The 26,897-nt window shown below is 37.2% G+C and overlaps 3 protein-coding genes across 9 annotated transcripts in view; 2 read left to right on the top strand and 1 right to left on the bottom strand.

Moving 5' to 3' along the window:
- The window catches only part of LOC105226514 (elongation factor-like GTPase 1), a 171,894-nt gene extending 170,662 nt beyond the window's left edge, over window positions 1–1,232 (top strand). Inside the window, exon 9 of the mRNA XM_049457680.1 lies at window positions 941–1,232. Within this exon, the coding sequence (XP_049313637.1) occupies window positions 941–1,129 (189 nt within the window). The 3' untranslated portion in view covers window positions 1,130–1,232. The remainder of the gene's footprint in view (window positions 1–940) is intronic.
- A 1,997-nt stretch (window positions 1,233–3,229) lies between these two features.
- Window positions 3,230–10,509, bottom strand: LOC105226516 (proton-coupled folate transporter). Of its 6 annotated transcripts, none has more exons than XM_049459384.1 (9): window positions 10,346–10,509; window positions 7,044–7,277; window positions 5,880–5,960; window positions 5,626–5,796; window positions 4,762–5,125; window positions 4,589–4,695; window positions 4,188–4,526; window positions 3,789–4,123; window positions 3,230–3,705 (listed from the first exon to the last, which is right to left on the bottom strand). In XM_049459384.1, exons 2-9 carry the CDS (start codon window positions 7,059–7,061, stop codon window positions 3,510–3,512), a joined length of 1,611 nt encoding a protein of 536 aa, XP_049315341.1. In that variant the 5' UTR covers window positions 7,062–7,277; window positions 10,346–10,509; the 3' UTR covers window positions 3,230–3,509. The 6 variants fall into 6 exon arrangements, with proteins under 6 accessions (XP_049315341.1, XP_049315343.1, XP_049315345.1 ...); XM_049459386.1 differs by having other exon boundaries at window positions 7,044–7,208; XM_049459388.1 differs by having other exon boundaries at window positions 7,044–7,208; window positions 10,354–10,492.
- Window positions 10,510–13,799: 3,290 nt separating this feature from the next.
- Window positions 13,800–23,399, top strand: LOC105226488 (protein scarlet). Of its 2 annotated transcripts, none has more exons than XM_011205378.4 (7): window positions 13,800–14,566; window positions 17,932–17,981; window positions 19,630–19,766; window positions 19,834–20,799; window positions 20,963–21,204; window positions 21,337–21,437; window positions 23,037–23,399. In XM_011205378.4, exons 1-7 carry the CDS (start codon window positions 14,025–14,027, stop codon window positions 23,210–23,212), a joined length of 2,214 nt encoding a protein of 737 aa, XP_011203680.2. In that variant the 5' UTR covers window positions 13,800–14,024; the 3' UTR covers window positions 23,213–23,399. The 2 variants fall into 2 exon arrangements, with proteins under 2 accessions (XP_011203680.2, XP_049315339.1); XM_049459382.1 differs by lacking the exon at window positions 13,800–14,566 and adding an exon at window positions 17,331–17,737.
- The last annotated feature ends 3,498 nt before the right edge of the window (window positions 23,400–26,897 follow it).

The raw sequence follows: 26,897 nt of genomic DNA, 5'->3' as shown, positions 1-26,897 counted from the left end.
ACCGCCTATGGTCCACTAACCAACACATAGTCGCCATTCATGGTACACCCACCCGTGCATGCAATTTTGCAAGCATCACAAGAAATTGAATTCGTTTCGGCGTCATTGCTAAGCATTTCCGCACGCAGGACACTTGAAACGCACAAAGGACCTTAACGCCACACACACACACACACCCACGCACACGCAAACAGCCAGCGACGGCGAGGTGTAATAAAGGACGACAATGGCAATGTGTCGAAAACAAACGAGCGTGGCGAACGACGCACACAGCTGGAAAGGTGCCGACGACGCAGGACAAGGTGTTGCAGTATCCTTGGAAATTTACGAAAATCACGTAAATTCAATGAAAATCGAAAGACGAACACTTGAAAGCGTCACAGGCGGCAATGAAGGTGTCCGCGTGTAAATATGTGTGTGTGTGTGTGTAATGACACGCAAATTCACACTCTTCGGTGCTGCGTACACCTAAGCACCCACAAGAAAAATGCATAAAGGACACTTGAGCGCTAAGAGCCTTTGACAAAGCAATTCAATGAAGCGTGAAGAGTTCGAACATGAAAATGTGGCCGAGAAGTGCCACTTCAGCGTGAAAGACACACACAAACAGGCATTAGCCGGGCTGCAGCCAAAGGAAATGACGTTTTGCTGTACGTGCAACATGTCACCAGGCGGCCAACATCAACCACCGTTACATCTGCTGGCACTTGCACTGGCACTCTTGCAACATCACTGCAATATAGTTTCCTTTTCCATTCATTTATCGCTTCCAACATTCTAGGGCATTACCATTACCATTGCCAATCAGCTTTGCGCCACATGCCACACAATGCCAGAATCATTGCAGATTTTCACTTAATCCCATTCTAGCTTAGAAACGTTTAATACCAAGCCCACACACACACATACATACTCAGTTTACATTCAATTCTCGTTTTAGGTAATCAACATTGATCCGTTCTGGGTACCGACCACCGAGGAGGAGATTGCACATTATGGCGAGAAGGCAGACTCAGCGAACCGTGCCAAAGTATACATGGACAGCGTGCGCCGACGCAAAGGACTCTATGTGGACGACAAGGTTGTCGAGCATGCGGAGAAGCAGCGCACTTTGTCGAAAAATAAATGAGACTCACTCTCCAATGATGCCCATGTTTTCCATTTGTGCTTGTGTATTTTTCATTTTTAAAAATTGTAATTTCATTTGAATAAATTTTGTAACTGAATTAAGACATTCATTTTAAAGTCATTCTGCTGTGTGGCCAGTTGTCGCTGGATTCAGAGTTCGAGTAGAATAATCATTTTAAACAAAGAAACAATCTTTTTTACGGTCGACAGGACAATAATAAATAAATAGATATGAGCGATTACCCTTTCGACGCAAAATTTCAGGTGATGTTTTTTGGAAATACGAGGTTTGACAATTAAGTAATGAGACTGATTTTATTGCCTCGCTTGTAGTAAACCTGTGACCTTGAAATTCCCTCTTTTTCCGGCATCCCTCCCCTCTCCATTGATATATGTACCATTGCTCTAGCTTATTTAGTTCGCCTACTGCGTCAAGTTGAGTAGACGTGTGTTTGTAGTGCTCGTCACGAAAATGGAAAAACGAAATCAAGAGCAACGCGTCGCGATAAAATTTTGCGCCAGATTGGGCGAAACAGCTTCGGAAACGTAAGCTACATTTGTAAGAGTGTATGGTGATAGTGCTCTTAGTCGTGCCAAAGCTCACAATGGTTGTCTCCCCGCCCAAAAAAAGCTCGCATGAGCAAGTCGAAGGGGAAAACGATGATTATTGCCTTTTTTGAATCGTCCAAAAAGAATTCGTTCCACCGGGGAAAACTGAATCAAGTCTACTATTGTCAAGTACTCGAAAGATTGCGAAAACTATTCAACAAGGTGCGCCCAGACATCGCTCGTAACTGGATCCTTCACCACGACAACCGCCGTGCCACACCGCCCTCAGCGTGTCTCAGTATTTTGGCTCTAAAGGGATCGCGGGATTGCAACAGCCGCCTTATTCGCCCGACATGTCACTCTCTGACTTTTTTTTGTTTCCTAACACAAAATCGGTGGTCAAAGGAACCCATTTTGAATCGATTACGGACATCCAGACGGCTGTGACGAGGGTACTCGCGGACATCCCAGTCGAAGCGTTCCAGAAATGTTACGAAGCATGGAAAACGCGCTGGAATCGCTGTATAGCTGCCCAAGGGGACTACTTTGAAGGGGATGGCAGAGTTGTAGAATAATTTTCAAATATACGGTTCTTATGGAACCAGTCTCATTACTTAATTGTCATACCTCGTATGTTTACTATATGGAGGTCATGACAACATTTTCGCCGAGGTTTATGAGGTACGCGATTAGGTTGCCTTAGCAAGAAGTGGTGTGTTTCGGTGGGGTCTATCGTCCACCGTGAATTTGTTCCTCCTGCACAAACCGTCAACCCCAAATTTTATGTGGAAGTCCTCAAGAGACTCAAACGAACGGTCAATCGGGTTAGACAAAACATCGCAGCCGATTGAAAATTGCACCACGACGACCACCCGGCTTACACCGCTTTTCTTGTGAACAACTAACCAACCGGCAACCGGCATCTCAACGCTTCCGCAGCCGCCCTATAGCCCAGATGTAGCCCCCGGACTTTTTTTATTTCCTTGCCTGAAAAGGCCGATCAAAGGTACGCATTTTAAGACGACAGAGGGGATCCAAGCAGCATGCACCTCGACTCTCAAGGCTATTCCGGAAAATGCCTTCCGTGACGCCTTCAATGCTTGGAAATCGCGCTGGCAGCGCTGCATCGACGCAGAAGGAGCCTATTTTGAAAGTTTTTAAAGAATTGTAACGATTGGTTCAATACATTTTTTTAAATCGACTCAGTCCTATTACTTTCCGGACAAACTCTGTACTTAGAAAGAAAACAATCCAAATTTACTATTATCGACTTAAGCCAGTTTTTTAAGCAATTAAAACCATGAAACATTAATTAACTTAATTAGAAAACAAGAGTGCTTCTTTCAGAATTTGCCGTCGTGGAATCACAGAATGTGGTAATAATTGTTATCTTAGCAACTCAGGATTCATCAATGCCCATAGAATTGTCAATGTTGGCTTGGTGATGTGAATCCGTTTCATGAAGTGCCATTAGTGCCTTACGATTCAAATTCTCTCTTTAGCTGTTATAAATGTACCTCCCGATATTATCAATAATTAATTCATGCATCGGTTATTCGTTCCGAAATGTGCCTATATATATTTTATCTCAAAACTTTTCTTATAAATGTAATAAACAAAGTAATATTAATGTTTTTCATATATAAGCTCTTATTATTAGTATAACTAATATTATATTGTACAATAAACTTAACTTCTACGATACTTCGCTACCATGTTATTGTTGCTGTTATAAAAGCATAACACATACCCCATATAGTTACATATGTAAATATGTAATTTGAAGAAGTTATTGGCGTGGCAGCGCTCGGTCAGATGTAAATTTGTTTCGGTTACGCACTCTCGGCTTCCGTCGAAATATTCTTCTCTGCAATATTTGCGCTTATAGCAGGCACTTGAACGGGCTCAATGGCACTGGCAGAATTCTTAGTCGCGGGGTTAGCTTCATTCTCATGTATGAGTTGAGATTCTTTTTCGCTAATTTCCGGCACGGCTAGAGATTGTTCACCAAGGATGATATGAATAGCGCTAAGAATTGAAAACAAAATAGAAATTGTAGAAATAAACATGTTATCAAAATAAAAAAAAAAAAAATAATTAGATGCACGTACAGTATCAGTACGAAGACGGCTAGCTGTGTGGCAATGGTCAGTAGGAAAACACCCCGACCACCTTTGCCATCGTCATTTAAGGTAGCGCGATAGACCTGGGAATAAAACACGCCGCTAATGAAGGGTACGGCATTATCGCAGACAGCAAGCAGAGCGAAGACCTTGCCACGCTCGGATTGGGGCACAATTTTCGAGGTCATCGCACGAATCATTGGACCGACTATGGGTCCCAAACTACAAATTAGCGCGCCCACATAGAAAAATGTGCCAGTCTGTGCGAAGTAGTAAAAGAGACGAGCAATTGCGTGCGCCCAAGCGCCAATGAAGATGATGGTCTGCAAGAAAAAATCGAAAAAATACTTAGAACTCAAGCAATGCGGTCAACACAGGCGCACACACCGTATCCTTCCAATGGAATCCTTTATTCATCAACGGCACCGCCACCAACATGGCAACGACGTAGGCAGTGGACTTGAATGTTTTGAATGTGCTGTACACATCGACATTCCATTTAAATTTGAAAATCGTGTATAGATATAAATACTGATTCTCATCACGTTGGAATGTATACAAAGCCATGGCGATCAGTAAAATGATGAGGAAGGGACGTCGATGACCAGGTCGTTTTTTGATCAAAACAGTGAAAGAGTCCTTGACATGTTCTTTATCGAAGAAATCCGGAAAGAAACCGCAACAGCCGAGTTCGCGCAGAGAACGTTGCTTAGCGGTAGTTTGCCACTAAAATTGTTCCATCATTACTCAATCCACACTCAACCTATTTAATAACAACAACAACTTACCTTGAGCGCAAATACGGTATAAATTATAGCAAGCGCCAACAATGCGGCATTCACCGTAAACATGTCCGCATACGAGTTATCAAATGCATTGTAGAAGAGGTAGGAACCTGAAAATTCCCTCATATTTGTAGACAAACTCTAAACCCTACACACTGACTTCATTAAAATCTCACCTAATGCTACACCCGTTGGCATAGCGCTCAAATAGCAGACGTCCAGTATGGTTACACGAAGCGTACGGTTCTTCAGCGTCGATATGTCCGAGATGTAGGCGAAGCATGAAGCGAATATGGCAACGTCCGCACCCGTTAGCGCCGACGGTAGTGTGGCTGTGTAAATGACGTACTCCAATGGCCAAGTCTTCATGCGCGCATTCACAACGATCATAACTGAGTAGATAAGTTTGCCGGTGAGACCCATGAGGAGCGGAAATTTGCGACCGCGCCGATCGGAGAAGGAACCAATAAAGAGCGCCAGTATAATGGGGAAAATATGTGCTGAAATCGACTCTATTTGATGGAATTTCGCCGTTGTGATCTGGTAATAAAATTTTTATAAAAAAAATATATTTGGATTGTAATTTTTTACAGTTAATTTTGTTTATGAATCGGTATTTAGAGATTTATTTGGAATTTGAACAATAATTTTACTTCATTTTCATATTTTTAAGAAGTGGTCGACCAAAAGCGTACATATTTTTTTATTTATTTATTAGTATAAATATAAAAAATAAGTGGAAATTTGATTAGTAATACGAAAAGACTTTTTCGACTACCTAATATTACGTAAAATATAAATTATTATTTTTGATTTATATTTTTGCCGTATGGAAGGTAAGATTTAATTTCATTTCAAAAACCTAATTTTAATTTTTTTAATGAGTTTATGTTTTTAATTAATTTTTTGTTAATTAGCCTATTTATTTTAACTTATTTTTAATTAATTTTCCATACTATATGGAATTGTTTTTACTATTTTATTATTTTTTTATTTATTGGTTAATTTTTTTAAGCCTTTATCATATTAAACTGAATTACCTGCACTTGTTTTTTATATATGGCGTTCTCATCCGCTTGAATGTTCGAACAGATTTCATCGGTAAAATTGTTATTGACGCGACACGCCTTCTGTACGAAAAAGTCCTGTTCCACCACGGAAGTAATCATGAAGGCAAACATGTACAGGAACATTGTGGGTTCAACGGACACCTAATAAATGAATAATTGAAATATAATATAAAATATCGCATACGTATTTCAAGGGTTGAACTTATACCACGCCACATACTCACCTTTTTGTACCATGGTGACATGCAATTCTTTTTGGTTTTAGCCCAACGGCTGTTGGATTGCTCAGTTCGCACACGTACATCCTGAAAGTATACTATTATTTACTTTCTTGTTAACATGAAACAGCTGTTATTTATGTTCCACACATATGCGTTGCTGTAGAAGACATGCGCAAACAAAATTTGGACGGAGTTGCCATGTTTCGGTATTATAACGTTGTTGGTGTGTTTAAACAAAATTTTGAAAATTTTACATTGGATGAATTATAACATATAGTATAGTATAGTAGTGTAGATTTAATTATAGTTTAGCTTCCTTCAGATATCTCGAACTAACTAAGTTGGCAATTTCAAAATCAGAAGAAATGTAGCTCATGGGAAATCTTGTAAGTGCTATTTTAGCTATATAACGTATCTTTTTCTTATACGGCTCAAACTTTCCCTCAAAATTTTAAATAAACTCCGAAATATTTTTTGATGAATGACATCTTCTTAAAATATACTTTTTTGAAAAGCTCCTCTCATCAAATTAATATTTATTATTATTAAATGTTAACGAATTATATATTTGTATTCACTGAACTCACATCATTTGTGCTTGTGGGGCTATATTTCACCCGTGGCCTGTTTGCCATTATTTACAAAAATGTTTGGGCACTTGGCAACCCTAATGGCGTAAACACACAACTAGCGCGTCACTAAACAATGTTATAACTTCTTCATGGAAAATCCACGTAACACGATAGTTTCGGCAGCTGTGGCTGGTATTATGAGCGAATCTCCACTTGTTTACAATGAATTCGCGAAAGTCAATCTTTAATCAACATTTCCAAGCAGAAACGCTACACAACACCGCGCTAATTCTCTCACTAGTGCGCCAAACGACTGAGTGCTCTGTACACTTCAAAGTATTAGACGGAAACTATTGAAGATGTTATAAGCGCGAATATTCTTTATGAGTGGTTCACTATCACTGCCAATATCTATTCAAATATTTCGTAACATTGAATGTTTGTATCGATAATGCGCGGATACTTGCGGCTGCATTATGGCAAATATTTTTGTAAATACATACATATCTAATTGAACACAAGAATTCAAACTTTTTCACCATGGTGAGCGGATTGAGCGCGGTTCGCTCTATGTCTCTCACACCTTTGTACTCACCTCGTTTGTGGAATCCATTTACCGGCTGATAAAGTCACACGTGCTTTCAACTTTGTTTATTTTGTTGTTTTTAAATCATATAATTTCGCTTTTGTCTGCAGGGTTGCCGTTTATTCTTATATTTTGTTACACTTTACACTGAATTATGCCAATTTATACAAAAATCTGAAAATGTTTTCAAAATTTTTATATTTTCACGTGCCGCGTAAACATTTTCTTACACAAATTCTCGTCCTGGGACAAAATAAAATGGGAAAATATATAAAATAATGATCGCTTCAAAACTTATAGACAAGACAATTTTTGTTCGAAAATTTCATAATAAACTGGCCATAAAAAAGTTTTGCAAAAAATTCCTATTCTAAAGGTAATCTCAAAATTTGAAGTCGATCGGATAGTCAAAGCTATTTATCTCGCCAGTTGTAGTAGGTTTGAAAAAAAAGCATTCATATAAAGTTATAACTGAGCAGGATGTTGGCTTACCATATACGCTTAACCCTTAAACGCCTGATAACTCCGATTCATTCAAAATTTGAATATGTATTATAATTGTCGATTACACAGAAAATTTCCTGTACGATTTTTCTTAAAAATCATTCTTTTAAATTTTACAGGGTGTTTTATTGATTGGTCCTTTGAGGAGTGGTGCTCATTTTAAGTACATATTTTTACACAAATCTATATTTTATTAAAAATTCAATAAAATTGTTATTAAACTGATAAAAAAAAATACATTAGTTTGTATGGAAATCCAGAAAACACTTTTGCTGTGACGATAAACAAGCAGATGTACCACATTTTATGCAATAAATTTGCGTGCGTGATGAACAATTAGGATGCTCAAATGCACCTGATGGTTCCTCAAAGGACCATTTAAGTTTTATTTCATAAAATTTAAATTTAAACTTGTAAACTTTTTATCAACACTTACAAATTAAAGTGTAATAACGATGCAGATTCCCAATTTTCAGCACTAATTAATTATTATTACTTTCACAATAGTCACTGGAGAATTCAAAATTTTCCTTGAAATTACTTCTTCGATGCACTCTTACTCAAGTCAAAAAGTAAATGACTGCAAAGCTCACACACGAGTAGCGACTAAGCTAAAAGATGACGGAGATAACAAAGCAACATGTGACGTGATGCAATGTTTAAAAATGCATGTTCAAACATGAAAATCTTACAAAAGTAGCGATTGGTTCCTGGAAGAACCGTCAGACTTTTAAGGGTTAAAGTCTTTTATTTTAATACTCTGAACAGGGTATATTAAGTTTGCCAAGAAGTTTGTATACTCCAGAAGGAAACATTGCAGACCTTGAAAAATATATGTATGTACATATGTATGTATGTATATGAACTAGTCCATCAGTTTTTAAGATATCGATCTGATATTCGCTCACATCTTTTCCTTATCAAGCAGCTTGCTCATTTGTCGGAACGGCCGATATTGGACTATAGCATATAGTTGACAAACAAACTGGACTATCAATCAATCAATCAATTGCTTGAATAGAAAACTACATATGTACATATGTATGTATTTCTTTTTAAGATATTTCTTCAAGAAATTTTGCTTGGATCTAAAGCAATATTGTGTTCTCCAAAGAAATTAGAAACCGTTTAGATCGAACTGAACGATCGAAATCAAGTTCTTATAAGACACCTTTTGTATTTTTAAAGGGTATTATAGCTTCGGTGCAATTGAAGTTAACATTTTTTTGTAACAACTATGAAGCTTGGTTTCAGCGAAAAATAATTAAACGATTTTTTGAAAATTCACAGTGGCCATAACCTTTAAGTCCGCCCTACTGTGGCTACTTCGAGGCTTTAGACTATCGAAGCTATAACAACATATGTACACATATGTATGTATTTTCATTCAAAGAAGGTTCTTTATTTTAAAGGCTTTTCAATCCATGTGGTAATCCTGATCCAATATTAGTTCAAAATTTACTGAAAAATATTAATTTAAAAATTTCAGAGGGTTGCATTGAGAGCGAAAATTAACATGCAATGAACGTTTTCAACGTTACAACCACGACTAGTAGAGTTCACTGTTCACTCTCTAACCGCCTCAAACTTTATTGAAATAAAAGACCAAGTTAGTTTCAATAATAATAAACACTTCTCCTTTCAATAAAATGTTGTGCTTTATTAAATGTGGGGTTATTATCAAATTATTATTGTTTGCATTATCTTATGAGCTTATGAGTACAATATGTAGTGCTAATATGGGATTTACATAAACCATAGTTATTGACAGTCTAGAGACAAATATAAATACAATTCATTAATAGAATAATGTGTTTAAACAAAGATAAGGCCAATAAACAAGCAATGCAGGGGCTTTTGCTGCTCGAAGAAGCCATCAGTGAAGACGACTGCCGGGTCGCGACGCTATGTTGTTGTGTCTTACTATCAGAACTACGTTTTTCCCGACATTAATGACATCTGCGATTAGATTACGTGACGCATATTTACACTTGCGTCGATAAGTGATAATCAACACTCGTATATATTTGCATTCATAGTATGTATGTAGTAAGAGCTTGTGGAGGTAAATTATGGAGGGGTTTTCTACATTTTTAGAACGAAAATTTGACATCTCATGCATTATCGAAAATTGCAGGAATTTTTTTATCTCCAAACTAAATTAATTTACCTCAACCACAAGATATTTTTATAGCTTGTTTTCAGGTTCTTTAGACACCTTAGCTGAACGCCACGCCCATTTACTGTATACTTATTGTTAATTAATTGAAAGATAAGATGAGATGCAGCGCCGTTTTAGTTGCTAATTGGCGAGATATCAGGCTGCCATAAATAAAACTTCCGCGTGCATAACAGCTTATCAGATACGTGCTGTTTTATTTAAAGTAAACCCATAAATCCAAGTATATTCAACGTTTTAGTGCTTTGTTACCTTATTGTAGGACGTTTGTTGTAGACCAACAATATCTCAAATGAAATAAAAATGACTTCTTCAACGAAAGTGGTTTTAATTTGTTCGTTTAACGGGAGTGCACTGTATTTTAAATATATTTTTATATATTTATTTTGGGGAATTTTAATTATTAATTTATTTTTCTATAACTATTTCTTTAAAGATCACAATATCCGCTTATAAAAAATTTGGAAAACACAACTTCAAATCATAAAAAAAATGACGCATATAGCCGCTATATACTCGTAATATTAATTTATATTAATTTTGTTGCTTTTATTGTAATTATTTTGCATAATATTATAATATTTCAACTCTCTTTTGCATAGCAAAAAAATTATTATTTTTTATTTACATTTATACTTTTTCACTTTTTAGGCAAACGTGTTCGGTTTCCGAGCGTAGCAAAACAAAAACAGCAATTACAACGAGTTTGAAATTCTTTCCATAATTTCATTCACTTGAGCTGATACGCCGCACCGATCACTACGCTGATCGTGTTCCAACTGATTTTATAAATTTCAAATGGTCGCCGAGCGCTTAGAACTTATTCAAATAGCACAGTCATTCTCGTGCTCAGCGATCTCTGCAGCGATATTCACATGTGGACGAGTATTCTTAAGCTCTTAACTATGGCAGTGAATTTATGAAATCTGATTCCACACAATTGGCTGCGGACATAAATAAAATATCGAATGAGCTACACCATTAACAGATTTATGAGGGATGGGTTTACCACAAGGTGATATACTACAAACAGGGTATAGTTTCAAGACAAATTAACGATCGACGAACCAAACATGCAGTCAATCTTATCTCTTAGAACAATTCATAACCAATGAATAAAAATCTGATATGTAGAATGCAAGCAGCGACTGGTTATGGTTCATGTTTTTACTGTCTACTAAAGCAATCCTCACATTGTGCAACACTTGACTTGGTATTGAAGCAAACCAACTTTTTTTTTAACTTAAATTCTCCATTTTTTTTAATTGGCCTTCAAAATTGAAATATGCTCCTTCGAAGTTTTAAATCAAGCTTATTAAAAATATTATTATTAATATTAATAAATATTTAAGTTTCTAGAAAATTAGAAACATAGATATCATCTACGTTTCCCTCTTATTTCGAATGTTTATAACATTTTTCGACCAAGCCTCTGAAACAATTGCTATGAGTGGTCAAATTCGGGCCGGTACCTTTGAAATTGAAAATATTCTATAAATAAAATTTTATGAGAATAATGTAAGAGTTTATGGATCAGTTCAAAAATTTTACTTTGAATGGGACCACGCTAAATTTTAGGTACAATTTAACCAATTTGGAACATAATGTCCTTAAGTTGATCTTTCATTAAAGATTCAGAATAGGCAAAATCAAACGAAGAGCTCGTTTACTTCCCACAGAAAATCAATCCTTTCGGCTTCATTCATTCATCTAATAATATACGAATCAATCAATGAAGCTTTCACAAATTATCGATGTGTAGCGCCATAATCCATATAGTAAGTAGAAATAAATTACCTTTGAAATTCATTGAAATATCTGCGTGTAATCTACATACATACATACATATGTATGTATTGGTACTTCAAAGTAAAAACATTTTAATAGCATCTAATCAGTGCGCCTTTGGAAAATTTAATTTATTCATTTTATTATTATGTGGCATTAGGCATTTGAAGTCCGTTTACAGCCGAAGTAAATAGTGATAACGGTATAATAGTAAACTTCATATATTTCTTTTGCAGTAATTGCAAACGAGCTGAAATCGGAATTTAAATACAAATGCAAATAGATGAGCAAGTAATTAAGAGTAGCCGTCGAAACAATTTACATTGTGACAAAAAATTACCGTGAAATTGTAATCAAATTCCCGGGTAAACGAAAACTCAAAAAAAAAAATGTGGAGTGCTAAGTTGGTAGGACTGTCCTTATTATTATTGTTTACAGCAACTGCTTAAGTCGGTACACCTTAGTAGGGTGTTACGATTTTTACAATGGATAAGAAAATCGAACAAAGAATTTGTCTCAAATTTTGTATTTTTAACAATATTTTGTCGTGTAGAATGGTTGCGAATGTTGGAAAACTTAATCACCGTAAGGTTTCATCAAAAACACAAAAAAGTGAGGATATGATGTTTGAAAATCTTCAAGCAAGTCTTAGAGACATGGCAAGAGAGCCCGACATCTCTTGCGAGTCCGTTCGAATGATTTTGGTGGATATTTTGGTGATTTGAAAGCTGAACGATTGTGTCCGAATTTAAAGCCAAAAAACAATAAATACGGCGGTTGACCGTATTCACCTAATTTCCCTACGTGTGATTTTTTTTCTTTTTCCACAAACTGAAATTGCCGACTCGTAGAACCCGCTTTCAGACGATCCAAGAGATACAACAAAATTCTCCGAAAGAGCTGAAGGAGCTGAAGGCCAACCTTATGAAAAGTGTTTTGAGGAATGAAGAAATCGTTGGTATATACTGTGATCAATGATCATTTTTGAAACGGTAAACTTTTTCTGTAAGTTGGTAGTACTGTTAGTAATATCTATGCTAAATTTCACGTCAAAATATTTATTAGTATTTGACATACGCGTCCTTTTGTAAAGCCCTAAGAAGTGCGGTAATGCACCATCTCATACTGGTCATTGGTTACTCGTGATCATTTCGCCACATTTTCAACTAAAATCGTGCCGCAACCATCGCATTCGCCTGATTCTTGAGTAAAGCTCTGATGGCTATCACGACGGAGGATTTTTTCAAATGCTATGATGACTAGGAAATTCGTTGACAAAGTATATTTCAGCGGGAGAGGATTACTTTTAAGGAGATGAAATGGACAAAATTCACCTTTCAAATTGATCACAGTAGTAGGTGTATTAAATTCGGTGGGAATTACTTTGAAAGCGTAAATATTGATAAATAATTAAATATTTCACCTTTTTTTTACAATTTATTATCAGTTTATGGAACCATACAGTTAGATTTAAGAATGTGCTCCCCTCATTTCGACAACATGTTGTTATTATGTAGAAACCAAAAAATATATGTAAGTGAAATAGTTTGTAATATGTTACTTTTCAAGACACAAATAATTCAATTGCGCGAACTGAGCTTTCGGTTGCATATTTAGCAAGCTTATCTCTCGCTTTACATCACTCTGTCGACGTTACTTATTGTGCAATTAGTACTTAATGGATCGTTAATTCCAACTAGACTCGAGGCAAAATGTTGAAATTATCGTGTATGCTGCGTCTACTTGCAATAACGGTTGCGTCCAGTAGGCCATTTTGCCTACTCCTTGGTCTACTGCTTGGACGAGTGGCCTTTCTATTTTGTGAAATGCATAATTTGTGTCAAAAAATTTGGTCTTGCCTTCAGATAGCAGTTATGACGCCTCAAATTTAATAAAAGTGATCTGTTGTTAACTCCTTCCGTTCTATCATAATTAGGCCAGTTGCAGCTACCTCTCTTTAGACTGTCACATTTCAAACAACTTGCCGTTATGTTCAGTGGTTGAGTGGTTCGAAAAGATCTGCTTAACAAACTGTCTGGCCTACACAGGTGAGAAGTGTGTACAAACAAATATGTCTACCTCTATAGCCATATAACAGTTAGAATACCACTCAGGCGTATCTTCAGACTGTGGGATTAGGTGATAGACGTGTGTTTACTGTTGAGCTTTAGCCCAAAGCAAACTACTCAAAGATACACACACACACCTTTACTACGGCTGCAAGCCAGTACAATCGCACACGTACTTAGGTATTTATATATGTTTTCCACAGATCCGTGTGTTTGCCTCACACGGTACCTAGGCAGCTTCGAAGAAACCCCACAATCAGTTGTTCGCCACGCGCGGAACCAAGCAAACACGCGAGCGCTGCCACTTCACATTTAACTACTGCAAATGAGCACTTAACGGACAGGAGTGCATGTGTATGTATGTGTGTGATTCTACTGTGAAAATAGTGCAAAGTGAAAGTGGGGCAAAAATAAGACAAAACCGATAAATCCCTTAAGGATACAATAAAAATGTCAACAGATAATCTCATCTCAATGGAGCAAACCCGCAGCGTTGATCCGCCACGCGCTGACTACGCGACGAACGGGAAAATCTTCCCCAATAACAACAACAACAACACCAACCACATGGATGCTGCTGAGCAAATTGAGTTGCAGGACGTTGTTGGAGTACCGAGCAACGGCAATAATAAGCACAGCAATGATAACGGGCGCGCCAGGAGTAGCAGTGTGAATGGCAATAGCGGCGCCGAGGGAAGTCCTGGCGCGAGTGGCGCGGGCAGTCGGATTGCCATCACCGACATCTCCACCACGCCGCCGCGCACCGCCTCCACGCGCAACAGTTCGGAGCGTAGTCTGCCACTGCGCAGCTACAGCAAGTGGTCGCCCACGGAGCAGGGTGCCACGTTGGTGTGGCGCGACTTGTGCGTCTACACGACGGGCGAGCCGAATGGCGCGAGCGGTGGCGGCAGTTTGCACAAAATGAAGCGCATCATTAACAACTCGACAGGTGCGGTGCAGCCGGGCAATCTGATGGCGCTAATGGGTTCCAGGTGGGTGGACAAGTACATACGCTTGTGTAACGGTGCTGTTTGTGTGCGTTAAGTGAGCGCGCGTGTGTGTGTGTGTATTTTGGTTTGTGCAGCGCGCAATGAAGGACTCTTAACTTGTCACTGGCGATTCGCACCTTCATCAAGATTGCTTTTTGCGGCTTTTCGGCGACCGAGGCGTGCGCTTTATTCACCTCTGGCCTAGCATGGCATGTGTGAACATGTGAAAATGATTTTAATTTTCATGAAAATCCTTGAAATTTGAATTTTTGCTTTTGCTATCACTGATCTCACACAGACGCACTCACACACACACTGTATGTGTGAATGTGTGAGATAAGCGTATTTGATAATCTAACTGGTTAGCCCTGAGATATTTTCGCTGTTTGTTTGTTTTGCATCGAATTCCTCTAGACGGTCGTATTAGATTATGTAGAGTCAGAGTCAGTGAAGTGAAGAAATCAACTTGCGCTTATATTGATAAGCGTTTTGCTTGTAATTAAATGAATAAGCAAATAGATTTGCAAATGCTGAAAGAAAAAGTGCAAATAAAAGTTATTTAATCTGTTATAGTTTTGTGTAAAGTAAGTTTGGAATGATCCACTCATATTCATCTTAACGTGTATCGTTGGAACAGTGGTCGAAAGTTGGTTAAGCTGCTCACGGCGTGGTTTACAGCGATAAAAAATTTGCGAACTCTAGATGTGATAATATATTTTTAAAATGTTCATTTATGACCTCATTACATCGAAGACCTAAAAAATTACACATTCTTCAGAATCAGAATTTTGGAAATTCAAGAAAGAAAAAGTCTCATCCTGACCGATCTCAATCGGAGATTTCAAATGTAGTCAAGCTCTTCTCCGCCTGGCATTTCGCAAGTGGAGGTCCTCCTCTTCCTCTGCTTCCCCTGGCGGGTACTGCGTCAAATACTCTCAGAGCTGGATTGTTTACATCCATTCGGACCACATGACCTCGCCAGTGCGCTGTCTGTTAATTCACTGAACTAAGATAATGTCTTCGTATCAGCTCTCGTACAGCTCATCGTTCCAAATGCGATATTCGCCGTGGCCAATACGCAAAGGACCATAAATATTTCGCAGAACTTTTCTCTCGAAAACTCTCAACGTCGACTCATCTGTTGATGTCATCGTCCAAGCCTCTACATGGGAATTATGAGCAACTTATAGAGTTTGGCTTTTGTTCGTCGGGAGAGGACTTTACTTCTCAATTGCCTACTCAGTCCAAAGTAGCAACTGTTGGCAAGAGTTATTCTGCAATGGATTTCGGGGCTGACTTTGATGATGGTATTAACGTTGGTTCCCAGATAGACGAAATTATCTACGACTTTAAAGTTATGACTGTCAACAGTGACGTGGGTGCCTAGTCGCGATTGCGACGACTATTTGTTTGATGACAGGAGATATTTCATCTTGCCCTCATTCACCACCAGACTCATTTGCTTTGCTTCCTTGTCCAGTCTGGAGAAAGCAGAACTAACTGCGCGGTTGTTGAGACCAATGATATCAATATTATCGGCGTACGCCAGCAGCTATACACTCTTATAACTGATTTACCTTCTCTATTCAGATCTGTAGTTAGAATTATTTTGTCCAAGAGGAAATTGAAGAAGTCGCACAATAGGGAGTCGCCTTGTCTGAAATCTCGTTTGGAACGGCTTGGAGATGTCCTTCCCGATCTTGATGGAGCTTTTAGTATTGCTCAACATCAGTTTACTCGGCAACACTTTTGAGAAGATACAAAATTCAGACATAGCGACATAAAGGAAATGAGCTGCCTTTTCGTGTTGTCAAAAACAGCTTTGAAGTCGACGAAATTTCGAATCGATCGATTGTGAATTTTCCAGACATATCCCGAACATAATCTATGCTAGTAATAAAATGGTGCAAGAAAGAACCCTTACATGAGTGTTTTGGTATTTTAATTTACCAACGAAAGATCAAATTTGACCCGGACCGGTCGGAACAGACTGAATCGATAAAAAATTTAAAAACACTGCTTGCACACGGAAATCAAAAAGATTGTGCCAATCTCGAAAACAAATTTTTATCGTTTCTACTACTATTTAATCCAATCATTATATTGAATTAGTCAATCACATTTAAAATAATTACAACTAATGGCGCATACATATATATGTACATGTTTAAAGACTCTGTTGTACCGTTAACCGATACTGCCGCTTTCTGTAAGAGAGTTTCTTGAGTTCACGCAATTTCCTTCGCCTTCTCCTTTGGCTTTGCATTCGTTGCACTGAATGCGGTCAAGTTTCGAATTACATCTGCACTACTTATTTATAGGGCTTCTGGTTTAGCAGCAAAAGAGTTGGTAATCAAGCAAGAAGTCATTGACTTCTTATACCGGAAAATAACTGTAATGATTTTGAGAATAGTAAATGCAATTATGGTGACGTTTTACAGCTCTCAAGATTGATATCACCAATGCATTTAGAGCGGAATAAGTCGAGGCGAATTTGTACTCATGAATTTTGTCAGAAATTTGTGAGATTTTTTATGAAACAAAATTTGTAATACAACTGCAAATTGAAGGTAAACAAATCTGTTACGGATAGTTTTTTACTTTACATAGATAGGAACCTCATGCTGATTAAAAATAGCGTATATGATTATGAACTACCTTTTAAAAAGGTGACAATATAGATTGCACAAGCCACAGTATAACGAGCGTCCATGGATTGCTCTCATACCACTTCTCCTTTAGAAAAAAAATATTAAATGTCTAAGCCATGCTAGGAAACGTTTACACATTCAGTCTGCGTTAAATGGAGATAATTCTCTAAATGCCACAAACATAAGTTATTTTTTATTTATGTTCTAACATAAGAGATAACGGTTGTGATAAGCACTAAAAGCAGTTGAAAGCAACATAAAAATTAATTACCTGAAAACATGAGTGATGCCAATGAACAGCGAACGAGTGCGCAAGCATGCAAATAAACTTGAACAACAGTTAGATAGTGAATATGCAACGCCTCTGTGGATGCAACGAAAAAGCCATGCTGCACGAGTGTAATTGTTGTCAAGTGCTCTTCAATGGCGAACGCCTCCCAGTGGGGCAAATGTTCATGCAAATAAATAAAATTGTTTTATTTACTTTTTGCATTCTACGATACGTCAGTGAATATACATATATGTAAGTGTGTGTGTGGTCGTGTATAGAGAGATTTACGTTTGCGGGTCAATGTATTCTAAGTTTTTTATCTTTGCTTTGTTTTTTTTTTATTTACACACTTGTGTGCATATAAAAACGGTAACTCACATTCTTCTCTAATTACAAAAATGCCACATATATGTAAATGTGAAAATATAATTTACTTACATTGACAGTGGCTCTGGTAAGACGACACTGATGTCAACACTCGCCTTCCGTCAACCAGGTTAGTAAATAAATATGCAACACATAGATAAAATATATACATATGTATATAAATGCATACGTACATTGTAAAATATTATGCATATATCAAAATAATTATTTTCATTAAGGGTGTCCTTTTTAGTGCTGCTGTTTAGTATATGCAAGATATAATTTTAATGCTAATTAAGTTTGTAAGCCCAAGATGACTTTTATTGATATTATATTAAACAACTTTTAAGAAGTTCTGATAAGTTCTGGTGTGTCCAGATATTGTTATAAAGGATTATCCATTTCAAGGTTTGCAACTTTTAAGGAAGTAAACACAGAAACTTCAAATTTAATGGGAAATGTTTATTATCATTCGAAAGAACATTCTTTGTCATTTATCTTTTGAAGATTATTCTTTCAAAAGTTGGTTCATCCATTGAGTCCAATTTTCGATGACTCGTTCGAGCGTTTCGACTGGCCTGAATCTGCATGGACATTAGACTTTACATGTCCACACAGGAAAAACTGCAACGGGCTGATATCACTCCATCTTGGTGGCCTATCGACCGGCTCAAAACTTGCCCACCGAAGTGGTCTCTCAATGATTCCATTGATTGATGCGAAGTGTGGGATGTGGCGCCGTCTTGTTGAAACCAAATGTCGTTGGATCATGAGCTTCAAATTCAGGCATCAAATAGTCGGTTATCATGGCGCGATAACGGTCGCCTTTGACCTGCATCATTTTAAAATAAATATAGACCGCTGATTCCACCGGCATACAAACCACATCAAACCGTTGTTTATTTTTGATTGAAGTGGCAACTCTTGAATTTCTTCAGTTGCTCTTCGTTCCAAATGCGGTAATTGTTTACATACCCGTTGAGCCAGCCTCATTGCTGAACAAAATTTGGCTCGTGAGATCTTCTGGGAACTTTTGAAGAGCTTATAGAGCGAAGCGATGTCGCTTGGGAATGTCGAGTTCAATTCTCGCAAAAGCTATATTTCGTACGCTTTCAATATAAGACATAAAATGCGCCAAGTCGTTCCATGCGTCAGTCCGAGTTGCTGTTGCAGAACGGCGCCGAATCGACTCTCCACGGTCCTCGTGTACACTCTCAGCTACGGCTCTCTTCATTCAAATATATATATTATCCAATAATGAATGCTGGAATGAACGAAGCTGTAGAATCCAGAAACCAGACGTCCGAAGACGGATTCAGTGTGGTTTGCAGTTCTCAAAACTGTTTGGAGAAAAGCAATGATTAACACTAGCCAAAAGCCATGCAAGAGGTCAAAACAATGCAGTGATAGAAACTCAACTCTATCCATCAGGTCAATGGCATAATTAATAAACTTAGAACTTCGTGTGGCAGCTCGGTGTTCTAGAGATTCTTATATCATATTCTATGACGATTTTAGTCAAAGAAAATCTGGTAAAAATTTATTTTCTGTGATTTATTGGTAGTAATTTTGTATTACAATTGCAACAACCTCTACCCTCAAACTCGGCGCAAAAAAATTTTATTAGCAAATTTAAAAAAAGGACACCCCTAACGTTCGACCATACCAATGTACTCATTTAACTAACGCTGTGTACCTTGAATGTTCATGGCTATGCCTAAGATAACACTGATATCGCTTATTTCCGTTTGCATTTATCTCACGCACGCTATCTTTAGCCGGCACCATTGTTCAGGGTGACATCTTGATAAACGGCCGTCGCATTGGCCCATTTATGCATCGTATCAGCGGCTATGTATATCAGGATGATTTATTTATCGACACTTTAACCGTACTGGAGCACATGACATTCATGGTGAGTAGACACAATTTAATTTTATTTAGATTTCCACTTTACCTTTTGTTATCCCTACTTAATGCAGGCTCATCTCCGCTTGGATCGTCGTGTGAGTCGTCGCGAACGCAAGGAAATTATAAACGATCTATTGGAACGCACCGGTCTTCTGTCCGTCGCACACACGCGCATCGGCTCCGGCGATGACAAGAAAATGTTGTCGGGTGGCGAACGCAAGCGGCTGGCGTTCGCTGTCGAGCTGCTTAACGATCCGGTCATCTTGTTCTGTGACGAGCCCACCACCGGGCTGGATTCGTTTAGCGCTCAACAATTAGTGCAAACACTTTACGACCTGGCCAAAAAGGGCACTACTATATTATGCACCATACATCAGCCCTCCAGTCAGCTCTTCGATATGTTCAACAATGTGCTACTCTTGGCCGATGGGCGTGTGGCCTTCACTGGTTCGCCACAAAATGCGCTCAACTTTTTCGCTGAGAACGGTTATCACTGTCCGGAGGCTTATAATCCGGCGGACTTCTTGATTGGCGTGTTGGCCACGGATCCGGGATATGAGCAAGCCTCTCAACGTTCCGCGCAGCATTTGTGCGATATGTTTGCGGTCAGCGGCGCAGCGAAACAACGCGATATGCTGGTTAATCTGGAGATTCATATGGCGCAGACGGGTGACTATCCCTTCGACGTGGAGGTAGATACTTTTCGTTCGGCTGCTTGGTACAAAAAGTTCCATATGATTTGGTATCGCGCGTCGCTGTCGTTAATGCGTGATCCAACGGTGCAACGTATGCGATTTTTCCAAAAAATGGCTATGGCCGTTATTATAGGCGCATGTTTTGCCGGCACCATAACGGTCTCACAGCTGGGAGTGCAAGCCGTACAGGGTGCGCTGTTCGTTATGATATCCGAAAATACCTATCATCCGATGTATTCCGTTTTGAATGTCTTCCCACAGGGCTTCCCCCTATTTCTACGCGAAACACGTTCTGGAATGTATTCGACGGCACAATACTATGTGGCCAACATACTGGCGATGGTAAGTGAATTTAAACGTAATTTTGGCAAAAACTTTGACCAGATTTGTGATTTTGACCTTCTAAAATAGGGTTTACTTTTTGGAAGAAGCCTTTAAAGAATGTGAATTTAATAATAAAGAGAATTCATATTTAGTGAATTGACCATCTTTCTATGCATTCTAGCTACCTGGAATGATCATTGAGCCGCTGCTGTTCGTAATAATCTGCTATTGGATAACCGGTTTGCGTGCCACATTCTTCGCCTTCAGCATAACGGCCATATCAATCGTTCTGGTTATGAATGTGGCAACAGCCTGCGGCTGCTTCTTTTCCACAGCGTTCAATTCAGTTCCTTTGGCCATGGCTTATTTGGTGCCCGTCGATTACATTTTCATGATAACATCTGGAATTTTCATTAAAATTAGGTGAGTTGCTGTCAATGCCCAACGTGCTCACTTGTCACACGCACACACATACATTTATTTGGGTTATATACCCGCGTGCACATAAATATTTAATGAGACGTGTATGTACATATGTTTGCGGTTAACTTGCAGCACTTTGCCAATGGCGTTTTATTGGACACAATTCCTGTCATGGATGTTATATGCAAATGAAGCGATGACGATTGCACAATGGTCCGGCGTCCAAAACATCAGTGAGTATGAATGTGTATATTAAAAAAAGTTTATTTTTAAATTAACACCAATAATGCTTGAGTGTGTTCATATTTGCACTGAGTTATTGGCATCATATTTGCGCGACCTACATTTACATACTCTTTTTGTTTAGTAATCATAGTAGGGTGGGTGCGTATTTTAAGATTTTTTCGCAATTATTTTTAAGATGAGTATTTTTTAATATAATTATATGGAAAAAGTGAGAACAGATAATTTACATTAGAAAAATTGTATCTTAACCGATTAGTTTGTATGGCAGCTATATCTAAGGCAACGTGACAATAATCCCTGCAAAATCTTGTCAATTAAAATCAGTAGATACAAAGACTTAAATTTTACCGCTTTGTTAAATTTTACTGCTTTGTGTGGCAGCTATATCTTGTAGTGGCCCGAAATCACCGGTTTCGGTTTCGGTTTAATGAAGAGTTTAAAAAAAAGCGTGCAACTTGCCTTAGACCTTATGAGGCCAATGACCCCTTGTTTTCATTAGCCAAGTCAACATCCCTTTATTACACTTCGTCAAGTCCAAATTTAGTTTACATTTGGGGTCACTAAACCTATTATTTAAATTTTGTGGTTCAATGACCCCTTTATTTACGTTTTATGAGGTCAATGACCTTTTTGTTTACATTTAGCCTAGTCCTCAACCTTTGTTTATACTTAGCCAAGTCAACAACCTTTTTTTATATTTCTGATCACTAGCCCCTTTGTTTACATTTTTGTTTACCTTTTATGTAGATTGTGTTTACATTATGACAATTTATAGGTTTTCGATTATTTTGTGGGCGTGAAAATGGTCCGATTATGCTCATTTGCAATACCGGCACTTTCAGATGCTAAGGAACATATGCACCAATTTTCATTAAATAAATAGCCGTACATATTAAAATTCCGACTGTCTTAATTTTTTTTTTAATACATATTTTCCCACCTGACTTTATGAAAACACGCCACCCTAATAATATTAATTTTCATCTATGCTTATGCTACTACTTGAAAGAAATTTAAGTTTATATCTATTTAAGGTAAGCTAAATCTATTTGAAGTGTTCTTCATTTATAACCGAAAGATTATTACGCACTTAGATAAGTTCTACTTTAAACCAAATTTCTATTTATTTAATGCTTTCCATATTTTCATGTTTCACTAACCTTAATTTTGCTCTCGCTCTCTCCTCACTTCACTCCATCTGCCGCTTATGCAAAAGTCTTGTTTACCTGTGTCCATAATTTCACCTTAAATTTCATTAATTTCAACGTGTCGGCTGGCTGTAGTTTATGCTTTGCTTTACCATACATTCGGCGGGAAGTTCTACCTTTTCTGCCTCACATTCTCTCAGTCGCCACTGGCCTACTTAGCTGCGCTTGTAACGGCCATTGGCTCGGCGTATTTTTGCCAATTTAAAATTTACTTAAGCTGCTTTGCCTTATTTGCATAAGCGTTCCCACTCCCACAATTCTACCTTACTTTCACTCAGTCCCGTAGCGTCCCTACATTTTTTAATGGTAATTAATTTCCTGTTTCATATTTTTTTGGTTTCTCTCATTCCACGAATGTTTTCTTAACCTGTTTTGCAGCCTGCTTCGAGGAGAGCGAGAACTTGCCGTGCTTCCACACCGGTCAGGATGTGCTGGACAAATACAGTTTTAATGAGTCGAACCTCTACCGAAATTTGCTGGCGATTGTGGCTATTTACTTTGGCTTCCACATTTTGGGCTACTACTGTCTGTGGCGTCGTGCTAAGAAGATTTAAGATTTAATGGAGTGTCAACCGTCGAAAGCTGCGCCGTTGCGTCGCCGCGAGGCAAAGCTGAACGCAAGACTTTTTGATGTGGGCACGTGAAATTTCAACTTCGTGTGTTTTGTTAAATGAATTTCATCCCTTCTATTTTATTATTTAGCAATCGCATATTTACAACAATTATACTTTTATATTTACATTTTGCGCGAGAACTGCCTCCAATATGCTTATTTAAATGAGATTTATTGCCATCCAAGGTGTGTTCTATCATCCTTACATATTTATGGTTTGGCGGTTTTATTTGCATTCACTTCGTGAAGTTCATGAAGAGGGTCAAACTAATTTGGAAATTATGAAGAAGAATAAACAAAACTTTGAACTCACATTTAAATAACTTTGGGTTTTATTATCTAAAATCACGATTCTAGAAGAAGATGGGTATGGTTTTGGTCCTCCTAAGCAAGCCAAGGAGAAACTGCCAGAAAACTAATGAAATACCGGGAAAAATATCAAAATTACACTTTTCTACGTGAACTATTCTTGGAAAACTACTTAGTAGGTATAAATTCGAGTTTAAGAATTATATAAAATTGTTACAGAAAATATAATTAAACTAGTTTGGCATTGCCAAAGCCATTGAGTTAATTCTTGACAATATTCTTGTTAAACAGAATCATTTCTGATACCAGAGCTGTGGGTTTTAGTCTAGCTAAGTCGCTTTGAACCCCTCCTCAATTTATTTCACAGTCTTTTATTTGAGGAAATGGGAATAATCATCACTTTTACTTCGGAAGTGTTAAAATGATGCTACATCGTCTCTTTCCAAACAACTTCCAATACCACACCACGATTTTACTGTGATGAACACAAAACTGGTATTGCTGCCCTGCTACATGAGTGGATAGTAATCCGGAATGAAGTCAAGATTTGCGAGGATTCTGGAGCGTCTAGGCACACAACTATTATCTAGATCATCTGCTTCTCTGAGACCGATAGTAACTTTTGCGGCACCAGACGTGCTAATGAGGGCCGCTCATTGAACACTCTCAAGCTGCTTAACGCATGTAACCTTTTTCGTAAATAAGAGAGTAAGAGAAGAATGTCACCAGGACTCAGGTTTTCATTCAACATTAAACAACCTTTTTTTTTTTAATTTCTGTTTCTTTATTCATTTGTAAATATTTTCCATTTTTAATTAACAGCACATTTAGTCTTAAAATTTAAAATTCTCTCATATACAATAGTACTTAACATTTAATAAACATTATTGCACAGACATTTATGTATTTAAATTGTATGATACAAATATAGATAACTTTTCATATGAGTTTCAATATTTTCCTTGTATTCTGCACTTAAACTACATAAACATATACACCAATATAACAGTATTATATACATACAAATATACTTACATACATATACATATGCACTATTCACATTATTCTGTGAATTTCTCTTAAATATTCGTTTTTGCAAACTTTCACTTTTGTATCTGTCATATTAATGAAAAGTGTTTGAAATCCCCAAAAAAAAGTCTCTAAAAATATTTTGTGTTAATAAAAGCGTAATTAATTATTTGTTAAAAGCGCAAATGTGAAATTAATTGCTTTGAGAGTCCTCAACAAATTGTTTTGGTATTTAGATTATTAATTGCTAAGCATTTAAGCTATGCTAAAAATGTGACAGTCATCGTGGGGAGATTTTCCCGAAAAAGCGCTAAAAATATGGTAGAGATATACACACATGTATACATATGTATGATATGTTTAATGGAAAATGCGTGAAATGTTGAGTTCAGTTGAAAATCTGAGTGACCAAGCATTTATTTCCTGCACATACGACAAAGTACTTACATATAGTACATATGTATATAATACACTCATACATATGCATATGTATACATATGTTTGTCCGTCAGACCAGACATCGTTTGGCCGCAATGCCACTGTGTCCGTTATACATTTCAATTAGTTTATAAAACACAAATTAAATTCCATTAGCAGCTGGTCACAACTCATGGACACTTTAGCAGCAGCAATATCTAAGTCAGCAGACAGGCGGCTGTCTGCGAGCACATAACTCTGTCGATTGAGATTTTTGATCGACACCAAAAAGATGTTGATTTTTTGTTAGGAGGTTGAGCATTAACTAAAGTAAAACTGAACCTGTGAAAAACCTCTCTTTGGCCATCATAAGTAGTGATGATCGAGTGTACAAACTGTTTGAGGAAATCTGTTACAACTGCCATAAGTATCTTCAAGAAGAAAGCTTTACAGGAAAGTGTGTGAACTAGTTTAAAAATTTACTTAAGAATGCATAAAGAATGTTCTAAAGCATGTTCTCAATCGAAGAATCGCATTGTTGTAAACAGTACACTTATCGGACCAAGACCTTATGTTACAAGTGTGATAGACAATTTGAAAACTTTCCTTGTAAAAAATCCTGCGATAAGTAGCATTATTATGATGAGTATATACATATGTGTATGTCGAGTTCTTGTCGTGAGAGAGGCGGTCAGCCAACTGTTTCTGAACTAGTGTGAAACTAGTACTACTTGTATGTACATAGTACAACGAAACAGAAGCAGTCTCTATACGTTTCCTTTTCTATATGACTTAGTGCATTAAGTCAAGGATGTGTCAGCTTTGATCTAACATAAAAGAGGGAGTGTAATAAAAGTTCATAAGCATTGATAACCTGTTCGATACTAATAATTAAACAATGTCAGTGGCTTCTTTAAGCAAATTAATAGAAAATCGAAAGAGAATTCACTTAAAGTGTTTGCGCATAAATTTATTTTACTTTACTTTGAGGCAATTTATGTTATACACTCTTACTCGTAATTATATTCGCATATGCACTAATATGCATTTATTTATATTTATGTATATACGATATACTAGTGGTACATAGATACAATCACAGTAAGACATTGGGTATTTTAGACATATTTTTTTCTATTTTAGGTGCTTTTTGTACATTTATGCTTCGTTAGCGATTTGCTTTTTTTGTTTTGTTGGTGTATTTTACAACACTGATTACCAGTAATTACATTTACATAAATTTATTTGCATAAATTATTTTAATAAATAACTTTTGGTTTTTTCGGTTAAAACTTGAATTTGCATAATTCGCAATTAATTTGATCAATCAATTCATGGTTTCGTAAATAAAATAGTAATTTTCAACCACAGCGAAGCGATATATGTATGTATAAATAAATGATGAGTACACTGTGCGACAGCAAGTCACTCTAAGATAATTGAAGTGCAAAAAAAAAGGAGAATGACCGTCTAGTAAAATGCAAAAGGCTTCTAAAGGTTATATTAAAGTTATATAGGACAATGGTCCGACATACTACTACCAAAATTCTTTGATCACAAGATCCTAATATACAAAAAATGGTTATAAGTAAAATGTTCATAATAAAAAATAATGCAATATAGAATAACTGGATCCTTATAAATTGAAGAAAAACTTTTTGGGACATTTGTTCCTTTTTAAAACTAAGGAACCATTCGCCCTACCTTTTGATAAAAAATACTTTTATTGCAGGCCGTCATTTTGTCAAAAATTAAAATTTTGATAAATTCTTCAATCATTACCCGTACTCATGTATTGATACAATATTTTGGATTTTGGATTTGAGATAATTTTAAGCAGAAAAAATTTCCTCAACATCAGAAATCTTTTT

This window comes from Bactrocera dorsalis, chromosome 5 (genome assembly GCF_023373825.1).
Source record: "Bactrocera dorsalis isolate Fly_Bdor chromosome 5, ASM2337382v1, whole genome shotgun sequence".
In the NCBI taxonomy this organism is placed as follows: domain Eukaryota; kingdom Metazoa; phylum Arthropoda; class Insecta; order Diptera; family Tephritidae; genus Bactrocera; species Bactrocera dorsalis.
The sequence above is the reverse complement of the archived record's forward strand: the minus strand, read 5'-3'. Positions and strand labels throughout refer to the sequence as shown.

Bases quoted from the DNA above. Each gene is read 5' to 3' on its own strand.
- LOC105226516 (XM_049459383.1), bottom strand. From the start codon at position 6,511: ATGGCAAACAGGCCACGGGTGAAATATAGCCCCACAAGCACAAATGAT. The intron at 4,696-4,761 runs GTGAGATTTTAA...GGGAATTTTCAG, and splicing joins GCCAACGGGTGTAGCATTAG to GTTCCTACCTCTTCTACAAT. The intron at 4,124-4,187 runs GTGTGTGCGCCT...TTTTTCTTGCAG, and splicing joins GATTCCATTGGAAGGATACG to ACCATCATCTTCATTGGCGC.
- LOC105226488 (XM_011205378.4), top strand. From the start codon at position 14,025: ATGTCAACAGATAATCTCATCTCAATGGAGCAAACCCGCAGCGTTGAT. The intron at 20,800-20,962 runs GTAAGTGAATTT...TATGCATTCTAG, and splicing joins TGGCCAACATACTGGCGATG to CTACCTGGAATGATCATTGA. The intron at 21,438-23,036 runs GTGAGTATGAAT...CCTGTTTTGCAG, and splicing joins GTCCGGCGTCCAAAACATCA to CCTGCTTCGAGGAGAGCGAG.